General features: G+C 38.9%; 1 protein-coding gene across 10 annotated transcripts in view; it reads right to left on the bottom strand.

Annotated features, from left to right (window-relative positions):
• Positions 1–12,396, bottom strand: part of PRKCQ (protein kinase C theta) — a 168,555-nt gene that overhangs the window by 34,083 nt on the left and 122,076 nt on the right. For all 10 annotated transcript variants that reach the window (XM_044226551.1, XM_044226549.1, XM_044226546.1 and 7 more), the window contains one exon: positions 988–1,079. In XM_044226551.1, the coding sequence (XP_044082486.1) occupies positions 988–1,079 (92 nt within the window). The remainder of the gene's footprint in view (positions 1–987; positions 1,080–12,396) is intronic.

The raw sequence follows: 12,396 nt of genomic DNA, 5'->3' as shown, positions 1-12,396 counted from the left end.
TCATGCCTTCCAGAGGTATGAGAAAGGCACGTCGAGAATCCTTTAGCATGAAAACTGCTTGATGATTTTTCTGCTTCACAGAAATCCCATAAAATTATCTCTGGGCACTTTGCTGATGGTTCCTGGAGGTGATGAGCTTAGTGGTATGCTAGGCAATGGCTTTGACAAAAACTCATTTCACCCACGGGTTTCTGTAGGAGCTGGTGGGACCAGTCCATTGTTCAGCCCAGCTCAGCCTAAACCACTCAAAGTGCGCATTAGGGGTGAGCTAAAGAATACAGAGCACCAGGCAAAAAAAGCTAGTTGTACCCATATTTTTAAGTGAGCCTCATGGCACAGTTTTCTCTTTTTCTGAATGTCACAGTGGTTTTATTATTGAGGAAACAGGGCCCACGGGAGGAGGAGTACCAGGGGTTTTCTGTGGGACTCAGCTGCGTTTCCACCTGGTAAATGCAGTCTGCCTGTTTTCACTTGATGCCAGAAAAGGTGAAGATATATTCTCAAGGAATAAATGCCTCTTCTGGTTTCATAATACTCATGTCCCCAGAGCCAGATGATTTATGCCTTCACATAGAGCTCCCCATTAGTTAAAGCCTTAGTTAAAAGCTTTAGTTAAAGCTTCATCCCCATGACCACCTTTTAAAGATCTGTGTTTCATCTGACTACTTCTTTTCAAGGGCAAATATTTGCTTCTGTGTTTACATTATCTAGAAGCGTGACGTATTGGGGTAGCTTCTTAAGAAACCAAGTTGTTGATTTCAAAACACAAAGAAATGAAACAAAACGGACTCCAGTTTAAGCTTCACAAACTGGGAACGTTACCTTGTCTGATATGTCCCCAGGCAGTTGCCCTGACCTGGGACAGAGGCATGCTGAGTGAGGCAACAGGAAAAATGCCATATGGGGGGAATATTCTGTGGGTAAAGTAAGTACTTGGTACCTGACAAGAACAGTGGAAAACCCCCAAACCCTTCAGAAGGCTCTTACGTTGCTCTGGAAAGATCAAACTTGTGGCAGCTTTGGATGTGGTACATCAAGTCCCCTCCATTGAGATACTCCATCACAAAGAAGAGGTTTTCCTAGAGAAAAACAAAACCATTCCAAATTTCAGCTTTTTTTTTTTTTTTAAAATAAGAAAACAAGGACTACTTTTTAAATGGATTTAGATTATTTCAGGGAAACTAATTCTGTCTTGATCACATATAAAAAGACGGTCCCAGTAACTTGGCTGACGTATAGCATTTCTGAACACCAAGAAGCTTGGGGCATATGGGAGACGTACGCATATGTGTAACATTTGCTGGGATACTTGCTACTATGACTCAGCAGGTGGGTCACAGCCTGAAGGAGGGTCCCACTGGACTTCGCCACCTGGCAGTGGGATGGTGTTGGGCACTTAGACTGCAGAAGTACTGAAACTGATGGTGTGTAGGATGGTAGAAAGAATACAGTTTGGAGCTCCAATTCCAGGTTCAGGGCTTGGAAGTATGCATTCAACACTCAGCTGGTAGTTCTGAACATATTGTACGGGTATGGCACTGTGGCAAGAGTGGGGGATGTGTGTTCCTGCCTCAGCCATGAGAGATGAAACACAGTCCTGCCTTCAGGAACCTTATGATTAAGTATTGTATTACTTCTTTCCAGTCCTGATTTCGCTTGTGAGTCACAGCTAGTGAGCCAGCTCGCTGTTCCTAACAGAAGATACCATGCACGGTACTAGGGCTGGTCCCTTTGTATGGTGGCCATCCAAAGCAAGGCTGAGTGGTCTTCAGGTTGTGGTTAGAGTATCAGACGTGACTACAATTGCAATGAGCCCGAGTTCCCCCTACTGTGTGAGACCATACTACTCCAATAAGTACTTTTATGGCATTTTGAGCATCGCGATTCTGTGTCCTCATGAACCACAGAATTAGTCATCCTTGAAGTGTGAAGACATTTAACATGTCTGTGCATGAATTTGCTCCTGAAAGTCTCACTTGGGTGATTTTTTTAACAGAATTAACCTTTGAGTTTTGATGTGAGACTAACCAAGGCCCTGGGGCATATGAGGTGATGGTATTCTGGTCTGACAGTGACGTACAGCCTGACATTTCTACTGGGAAACTAAATACTGGGGCTATTATCTCAATAGTTTAGGTGTTGTCCAGCTTCTTCTAAAGTGGACCCCTGATCTAGTTTACTGGTTCCATATATCTTCAAGTGGATCCCTTGCCATTATGGATAGGCTGAAATTCTCTGCGGATAGAAGTCCTAACTTAACATTGTTATTTCACACGAAACTTGAGAGTAATCATTTGTCCAATCTTCACACATCTGCTTTATCAGCAGCACATCTTTCCTTTACCTCTTATTCTTTTAAGTACTGTATGGACTTCTAACTACTCTTTAACATAAAACTATGAAGGCTTGTACACACACAGTGGTAGAATTGCTTCAATGCTCAGGAGAGTGAAAGATACAAAAGCTTAAAGTAAGGTCATTTATAACAGTGCTCAGACAAAACGTCCTCAAGAGTTAGGGAGCTTGCAAATTCCTATAAAAGTTGAAAATTTGGGATTTATATATTGTCAGCTAAGACTACAGGCAGGAAGCCAACCTTAACTTCTATACAACCATGGCATAGTAGTTCCATCAGTTCTTGGGCTTACGTCAGCTCTGCACCTAGCTTTGAAGGACTGGGGGCTGAATCTGTGGGGGAAAGAGTCTAAGATATCCCAAAGCACGGTCATTGTTTACTCCCTTGGGCATTCCAAGAAGACCACACTACCATAGTGGTTATTAATTAAATGGTAATGGAGATTTAGAGCATCTTGGATGCTATACTTATCCTATTAAAAGATTTTGTCTCTACAATAAATCTTTTTAAACCAATCTCTTCTAATTCTCATCTTTAGGTTAAGCCAGGGACACTGAAAAAAAGCCAGTCAATCCTCTTTGGTTATTTATGATAGTATTTTGCTTCAGTTGAAGTGCCTAGTTTGGGCAACTACCAGTTGGGCTGCTTATAGGGGCTTAGGGCAGTCCATGCCTGGAGGTCCAGCTTTTAGGTGGGCAGGATGGGAGAAACCAGTCATCCTGCTAGAAGGTGCTACTCTTTTCTAGAGTGTTCTACAAACTGTTTGGAAGTCTTGGGGAACTACTCATCCAGGGAACTGTTGGGTCCACTCTGGGCCCAATGAGATGACCCTGTGATGAAATGAGAATAAATACATATAATACATACAAAACACACAGTCCTAGGGTTTGGGTTTCAAGGATCACATTTTGAAGGATAGATAAATCTTTTAAAAGTTGAGTCCCAAGTTCCAGTCATAAAAAGTAAATACAAATAAAACAGACTCAGACTTCCATAAATGGCTAAAAAAAGAGTGCTCAGAGCTGAAGGTGACCTGCCACTAACCTGGAACCCTGTAGGATCACTCTCAAAAAGAGAAGTCTGCCTACTGAAAAGACTCCACATTGGCTCAGATAGAACTAAACCCAGAAGGACAAGACTCTGGGTAATGGTCAAGACCAGAAGCTTTGTCCTTACTGAGAGCTGAGTTCATAGTTCCTTTATATGTGACCTTGGAGAAGTTAACCTCTCCTAAACCTCATCTTCTTTACTTATTTGCAAAATGGAGGAATAATCTCACTTCATAGGGTTATCATGAGTATTACATGAGTCGATATATGTGGAGAGCTGGTTCAGGGTTAGCACTCACCATGCACTTGATAACTGGTAGCTGTTGTTATAGGAAACAATTTGAAAATCCAGTTAAAAAAACCCCAGCAGATCAGAAGAACTAACTAAATGGAGAGCAATTCCACGTTCATAAATAGGAATAAAAGATTATCAAGATGTCTGTTCTTTCGAACTTGACCTATAGATTTAGTGAAATCCCAGTCAAAATCCCAGTGAGGTATTCTGTGAATACCTAAAAACTGATTCTAAAGTTTACACAGACAGTCAAAAGACCCCAAATGGACAAAAAAATTTTATGAAGGAGAAGAACAACGTTGAAGGACTGACACTACTCTTCTTCAAGACTTACCATAAAGCCACAGGAATCAAGACAGTGTGGTATTGGCAAAAGAATAGACAAGTATATGAATGAAACAGAACAGAATCCAGAAATAGACCTCACAAATATAGTCAACTGACCTTTGAAAAAGAAGCAAAAGCAATACAATGGAGCAAAGATGGTCTCTTCAAGAAATGGTGGACATCTATATAAGCAATTCCACCTTTCTTAATTTTCATTATGTCTTACAGGAAGAATTAACACAATGTCCAAAACCAAACAGTAGCAGATACTTCTCAGAAAAAGGACCTGCATGGTCCTGGGGCTCTCGAAACAAAGAGGAAAGCAGGAGTCTAGATCTCCTCCGATGGTGTCCTATCTGTTCTGGTCACAAGCGGAGAGAAAAATGCAAAGCAGACTACTGAAGGATGTGGGCTTGTGAACCACCCACAACAGTGTGGAACTCTGTTAATTCTGAGTAATGCATGTTAACTGAAGCACGTGATTCTTTTGCGGAGGGAGCACCCACAACAGTGTGGAACTCTGTTAATTCTGAGTAATGCATGTTAACTGAAGCACGTGATTCTTTTGCGGAGGGAGACTTGACATTGTGAGGATGTTGGGGGATGGGGTGCTCCAATCTGCCCTGGTCTTAGACTCTGTCAGCAGCTCCTGGCACAGCAACCATGGAGTCGAAATTCTTGTGTCTGTGCCATCACTGACCGTCTGTGACCCGGAAGTGATGCCATCCCAAGCCTCAGTCTTTCAACCTCTGAGAAGTGAGGGATATTGACTAAACTCCGCTTTAGTGGCCTCAGCATCCCCTGATTTTCACCACACCTCTAATTTTTTTTTCCTTTGGGGATAAAGATGACTTAAGCTACGGAGTACATAAGATCCATGGAGCTCCTCCCTGATGGAAAAATGCATTTAAGAGGATGGGAAGCTTGCAAAATTCTTATGAGAAGTCCTTGTCTGGAAACAATGCATATACGAAATAAAATTAAAGAATAGAGGCGAGCCTTCTCTTGGAACTCTCCTCAAAGGAGGTAAGCATTATGGCCCACCATGACACCCCAAAGAAGGCTCTACAATAGTGGTCGGATGACTTCTTCCCATTTAAGTAGTCTCCTGGTTATGCTCCTAGAACATGGCTATTGGTTGGGGGCAGATACCTCTGTGTCCCATGGGTTAGAATAGGATGTGCCTTAACACTGTTTTGAGCAGACATTGAGTGGCAAGAGAATAACTTTTTGATTGTTCTATTCTGTTTCTGAATCATGTATTTTAGTGTCTTAGAACTCAAGTAGGCTTGCTTAAAGAAGAATGTCTGTGACTTTGGAAAAGAATAGAAACAATGGAGTCGAGTCTGACAACCTATAGGGTTATTGTCCCCAGTTTAATCCGTGAATTTTTTCTTGTGTATGTTGGTGGCAAAAACATAACATTCTGTCAAGTACTCCTTGGAAAAGAGAAATTTATGAAAGAAAATTTGCCTTGCGTTCCCTGCAGAAGGAAACATGCTGAGGGTCTTGTAAGCTCTGTTGGTATGAACTTGAATGGACTGATTTGTAAAAAGAGTATTCAGTAAGCCTTCCTGGTCTTTAGAGTGAGTTCTCCAAGTGTCCTTCCTTCATCCACTGATTTTATTAGTGAAACAATAAAAACACGGAGCATATTTCCATCCTTCTCAGTAAAGTAAGTTTAGCTGGGGTTTGACAGTACAATGACATTGTAGCCACTGGAAGAAGAGCTGCCTTAAATAGTCCTGAAGAACCTCTAGCTAACAAGAAAGTATTTGACATACCATTCAATAACCTTTACCAATGCTCAGTCTATAAATATACCTATGGCATACACGCTGTTCTGTATGCCAGACTATAAAAATGAGAGTGACAGTTATGTATTGTTTTACTGTGATTTTCTGACAACTGAACATAGTTATTGACGTTTTTACTCTTAGATGGGTATTGGAAGTTCTGTAGCTCTTTTTTTTTGTGATTTAAAAAATGGTATTCATTATATTTTTATAAGATCACTTAAATAATATATATCAAGTACTTTCAAAAATTCAAAATAACCTAGCATTTTGTAAAGAATTCTTTGTCTTTGTGTACAAAGTACTGGGCTTTCAAGTTCCTACAAATATCTTTCATTATGTGGCTGATGGAACACTAAAGTTGGCTCTCCTATGTTCTTACAAAATAGAAGATTGCTGTAGGGAGGCTCTACTATCTAAATACCTTTATATTTAGACCATTCTGGTCTGAATTTAAGACATTGCCTTTGAACCTCTACCTTTGTGCCTCCCATCATTTTACGCCCTCAATGTGCTGAGTCTTAACTCATAAGTGGACATACGGTCCCCTTCAGAGTGTGAATGACCTCAGAAGTTTTTACTTCCACTTATTGTCCCCCCAGAAGAAGGATTTAGTTGAGAATTACAACCTGGGAAAGTTGCCTTTCTGACATCCCCAGCTCTGTTTTCATGCAGAAATGGGAGGGGTTTCCTGTCTGGAAGAATACAAAGCTGGGGGCAGAGCTACCCGAGCTGTGTCCTTGGAAGGAGCACCCCAAGTGGGGGTGGAGCTTGCTTCCAGTTGGCACAGGTGTGGGACACACTGGGTGGTGGGCTCACCTGTATACTTACACATATCTTATCAGTTTGGTCACCCCAACACTCAACTTCCTGGGTTATGCATGTAGTTTGGAAGGGAATCTGGAGTATTATATCTACTGCTTTCTTCAATACTGAGCTATATATTCGAACATCCTACAACAACAGGCTTATTTCCTTTTTCATTAAGGACACATCCTCAAACCTAATAGATAATCATATGTGTGCATTTTATATCTAACTAGGGAGTGTGTGTGGGGGGCGGGGAGAGAAATTCCTTTCTACAGACCAGCAAACTCATTCATTAGGGCTGTAAACTCTAATTAGTAAAATTCACTGCCTTTAATAGACCTATTAGTACATCTCAGAAGTAATGTGCCTGAATTTCTAGAGGTCTGTATCTTGCAATGGGAACTCAGGCTCAGTTGGTATTTACTGGCTTAATTGTCCCACAGGGTCTTTTCGCATTAACTAACAAATTCTTTCCTTTCATGACAAAGTACAAACAGAACTCCATTTCATGAATTTTAAAATTGTTTCCCCTGATAGGATTAGGTCTCTAATGAGAAGCCCTAGAGCAGTTAGGCCTATGGACCTCACCACTTGAACTGCCTGCTCCCTGCTTAACGGGTGTTTGACTTTTGATGTGTTGCCTATCCCTTAAAGATCACCTCCATTTCTTTATCTGTAAAATGGGGATAAGAACAGTATCTACTTCATGCGGGTTGCTATGAAGAGTAAATGAGCCAAAACGGGTAAGGGGGCTACAACACGGACCTGCACACAGGGAGTGCTATGGAAGTCCACTGTTAGTACACTTACAATGGTAGCTAGTGTACACGTATGATACATGTGCATAGGCATGTTGAGACATAAATCCACAAGCACAAAACGACCTCTTAAAGACCGAGTTCTAAAATAAAAGGATAGTTTTAAGCAATATATGGTTTTGATATGAAATGACCTAGTTTGCTGAAGATTTGTCACTAAATTATTAATACTGGATTTAAACTATTTGGTCACTGGTTACTAAAAAGGATGTAAAAAGAAAATAAAAATACTCAAAAATCCTATTTCTGAGTGCCTCTGAGTGATCTAACTTGGAACGACTCTCTCCTTTTTATAGTACTTTGATGTATTTTCCAATTCTTAATGTATTTTTAATACATTATAATTTTATAATTAGGGAAAATTTTATAATTTTTATAATTAGGAAACATTTTATATTTTTTTGAATTTTCTAATTTTGTAAAATTTTAAATTAGGGAAAATATTAATGTGACTTAGAAATTGTAAGTGGGTGATTTTTTTTTCTATCATCTTACATTTATATGGTTTATATTCTCAACATTTGTCCAGGGAGCTTGCTAATCCTGTTCGGATTTAAGCTACTGAAGAATGAATCTCCAAAAGTACAAGGAATGGCTAGAGCCTCGTACTCTCGCCTGTGTATCAATTTCAGAGAGGTCTGGAATAAGTCTGGTTCACTGATAAAATGAGTATTGCTATTTGTAGGGCTGGCATGGATTTTAGATTAAGTGTTTGATGTCAAGCGAGATGCTTTTTTTTTTTTTTTTTTGGAGGTCACCTAAGTTGAAACTGGAAGGCTTAAACATTCTGACAAAAGTATGGCCACCCACGTTTTCTGATTAGATACTTTTAAAGTCCTTTCTAATCAGAATAATATCAATAGACTCATTCTTTCAAAAGACTCAAAACTGAAAAGACCTAAAAAAGGAAGCATTGTTTAAATAGAAATCTGTAGTCACCATATGAAAGAAAGTTGATTGCATACAAGATTAAGGTGACAGATTTCATAAAACCAGAATTGTGCAATTCCCATGGGGCTTTTCGCAAACACAGATGTCATTTAGCAAAGTTAAGAATCCTAGGGCTTTCAAAACAAATCCTTTAAAAATATTATCTTATGCTTTAAACATTGACATTTTGTGCATGAAAATTCTAGAATTAGTGAAGGAGGGATTCCAAAAGTTATGCTAATGTAATATGTCTTCTATATGGCCTTAAGAATGACCACAATTCTTTTTATTAAGAGAATGAAAATGAAGAACATGGGAAATTATTTAGAGATGACCACGATTCAATATAGCCAAATACTAGGTAAATGAGAACAGTTGCCAAATGTTCTTAGATGAATGTAGACCTGTAGCATTAAAGACATTAATAATATTATCAAACCAGTAATAACTTTGAAAATAAATGGAGAACTTTGCAAATACCCTGCAAATGAGGTCAGGAATATAGACTTCCTTTCCAGGAAAAGGAGGAAAAGAACCATCGTAGTCCTTTTTCCTAGCTTTTTTTCCTTCAAAGGCTAGTAAGTTAATGTCATAAACCGTATACAAGAGAGGACTTGCAATGTCTGAAGAAATACAACTGGAATATTTATTACAAAGTATACCAGTACTTCCTTCAGAGTATCACATGAAGTCCTTAGTAAATGCTGTAATATGCAAGATCATAGTGTAACGGGATGGAAATTGAAGAATGGAATTAAACTCTTTGGGATATACCCTGATGAGCCCATGGAAGGAGCCGGGAGGTGTATCCTGGAGAACAAAGAAGAGCTTGCCCAGACTAAAATAAAATAATATACCGAAAGCTCTGTGCTTTAGCTCTGTGTATATATACACATATTATGTATATTGTCATTATTTATTACCTAGGGAATAAAAACATTAATCTGTATTATACTCAGAGCAAGGATGTCCCCAACATTTGCAAGGTCCGAAGCAAGGGTACAAGTGGATGCCAATACCATACGTATAAAAATTTAAGTGTTAGGGGTGCCTCAGTGGCTCAGTAGGTTAAGCCTCTGCCTTCGGCTCAGGTCATGATCTCAGGGCCTGGGATGGAGCCCTTGCATTGGGCTCTCTGGTCAGCAAAGAGCTTGCTTCCCTTCCTCTCTCTCTCTGCCTGCCTCTCTGCCTACTTGTGATCTCTGTCAAATAAATAAATAAAATATTTTTAAGAAATTTAAGTGTTAAAAATCAGTTTATCAACGACTGCATTAAATATATTCCATGTTTCTATACATGCATACACGCATACAGAGAGTGCTGGAGACAGCAAGCTAGGGAGCTCCGCCTCTGTGGCTTGTGTCTAAGGCTTAAGTCATGAAAAGGATAATTATGTAATAAAATGAGTTGTGAGTCGGATTTGGTGTTTAGGCACCTTGAAATCTCAATTTTTCTAATTTTGAGATTATTTATTTATTTGAGAGAGAGAGACAGTGAGAGAGAGCATGAGCGAGGAGAAGGTCAGAGAGCGAAGCAGACTCCCCATGGAGCTGGGAGCCTGATGTGGGACTCGATCCCGGGACTCCAGGATCACGCCCTGAGCCGAAGGCAGTCGTCCAACCAACTGAGCCACCCAGGCGTCTAATTTTGGATTGATACTCTCTAGAAAAGAACACTGACATGTGATCAGCTAGGCTGACTCTTGGATGTCCATTTCCTTCACTGCTGCCGACCCCAAAATTTCAACTCCTATGCTTAAAAAGCTTCTAAAAATATATCGAGATATAATTAACATACAATATTATTCTAGTTTCAGGTGTATAATACAGTGATTCGGCATTTGTATACATTGGGAAATGGTTACCACAATAAGTATAATTACCATCTGTCACTTTACAAAGTTTATACACTATTACAGACCATAGTCCTCTTGCTGTATATTACATCTCCATTACTTTATTTTATAGCTAGAAGTTTGTAGCTCTTAATCCCCTTCACCTATTTCTCCCCCAAACCCCTCCCAGAGTTCTGGCAACCACCAACCCATTCTCTGTATCCATAGTTTGGGTTTGCACATAAAATTGCACATGGATTGCACATAAAAGTAAAATCATGTGATGTTTGTCTTTCTCTGACTTATTTTACTTAGCATAATACACTCAAGGTCCATACATGTTGTTGTAAATGTTAAGATTTTATTCTTTTTTTCAGCTGAGTGGCATTCCATTACACACACACACACACACACACATATGCATATCTTCTTTATCCATGTAGCCATTGATGGCCACTTAGGTTATTTCCATGTCTTGGCTATTATAAATAATCTTGCATTAACATAGGAGTGCATAGATCTTTTCAAATTAGTGTTTTCATTTTCTTTGGATCAACAGCCAGAAGTGAAATTACTGGACCACGTGGCAGTTCTATTTTTAGATTTGTGAGGAACTACCATACTGTTTGGCATAATGGTTGCACCATTGACATTCCCACCAACAGTGCACAGTGGTTCCCTTTCTCCACATCTTCGCCAACTGCTGTCATTTTTTACTTTTTATAATAGCCATTCAGGCAGGTGTCAGGTGATATCTCATTGTGGCTTTGATCTGCATTTCCCTGATGAGTAGTGTTTAAACACCTTTTCATGGGTCTGTTGGCCATTTGTATGTCTTAATTGAAGAAATGTCTATTCAGGTCCTCTGCCCATTTTTCAATTGGTTATTTTTAATTTTTATATTGAATCGTATCTGTTCTTATATTTTGGATACTAAGCCTTTACTTGTTATCATTTGTAAATATCTTCTATCAGTAGAACCCCTTCAGTCAGTTGCTTTTTCTTTGTTTATGGTTTCCTTTCTGTAAAAAAGCTCTTTAGTTTGATGGTGTCTCATTTATTTTTGTGCTTGTTGCCTTGTCTGAGGACACACAAGAATGTCACTTAGACTAATGTCCAAGGACTTACTGCCTAAGTTTTCTTCTAGGAGTTTTGTAGTTTCTGAACTTAAATGTAAGTCTTTAATCCATTTTGGCTTTATTTTTGTGTCTGGTGTAAGAAAGTCCAGTTCATTCTTCCACATGTGACTGTCCAGTTTTTTCCCAACATCATTTAATGAAGAGATTCTTTTCCCCATTGTATGTTCTAGCCCCCTTTGTCAAAGATGGACTATAAAAGCATGAGTTTGTTCTTGGACTCTATTTTTATTCTGTTCTATTGGATCTATGTATGTGTTTTTGGGTCAATACTATTCTGTTTCATTACAGGACTTTGTAATATACTTTGAATTTAAGGAGCATGATACCACCAGGTTTGTTGTCCTTTCTCCAGAATGTTTTGGTCATTTGACTTCTTCTCTGATTCCATACAAATAAAAAAAATTTTTTTGTTCTAGTTCTATGAAAAATGCCATTTGTATTTTGGTAGGGATGGCACTGAATCTGTAGATTGCTTTGGGTAGTATGCATGTTTAAAAGTATTAATTCTTCTAATCCATAAGTACTGAATAACTTTCTATTTGATTCTTCTTCAGTTTCTTTCATCAAGGTCTTAGATTTTTCATAGAACAGGTCTTCCACCTTCTTGGTTAAATTTATTCCTAGATATTCTTAATGATTCCATTTATAATTGCATCATTGTCTTCATTTCTCTTTCTGCTACTTCACTATTGATACACAGAAATGCAACAGATTTATGTATATTAATTTTGTATCTACAACTTTACTAAATTCTGATAGTTTTCTGGTGGAGTCTTTAGGGCTTTTTATTTATATAGAGTACCATGTTATCTGAAAATGGTTTTACTTCTCCAATTTGAATGCCTTTTACATCTTGTGTTTGTTGTGGCTAGGACTTCCAGTAATAGCTTGAATAAAGGTGGTAAGAGTGGACCTTGTTGTCTTTTTCCCCGAGTAAAAAGGTTTACCTTTTCACTGTTGAATATGAGCTGTGAGTGTGCCATTCACATCCTTTATTATGTTATGTTCCTCCCATAACCACTTTGTTGAGTGTTGGCTCTTG

The sequence above is a fragment of the Neovison vison genome, chromosome 12 (genome assembly GCF_020171115.1).
Source record: "Neovison vison isolate M4711 chromosome 12, ASM_NN_V1, whole genome shotgun sequence".
NCBI classification, from domain to species: Eukaryota; Metazoa; Chordata; class Mammalia; order Carnivora; family Mustelidae; genus Neogale; species Neogale vison.
The sequence above is the reverse complement of the archived record's forward strand: the minus strand, read 5'-3'. Positions and strand labels throughout refer to the sequence as shown.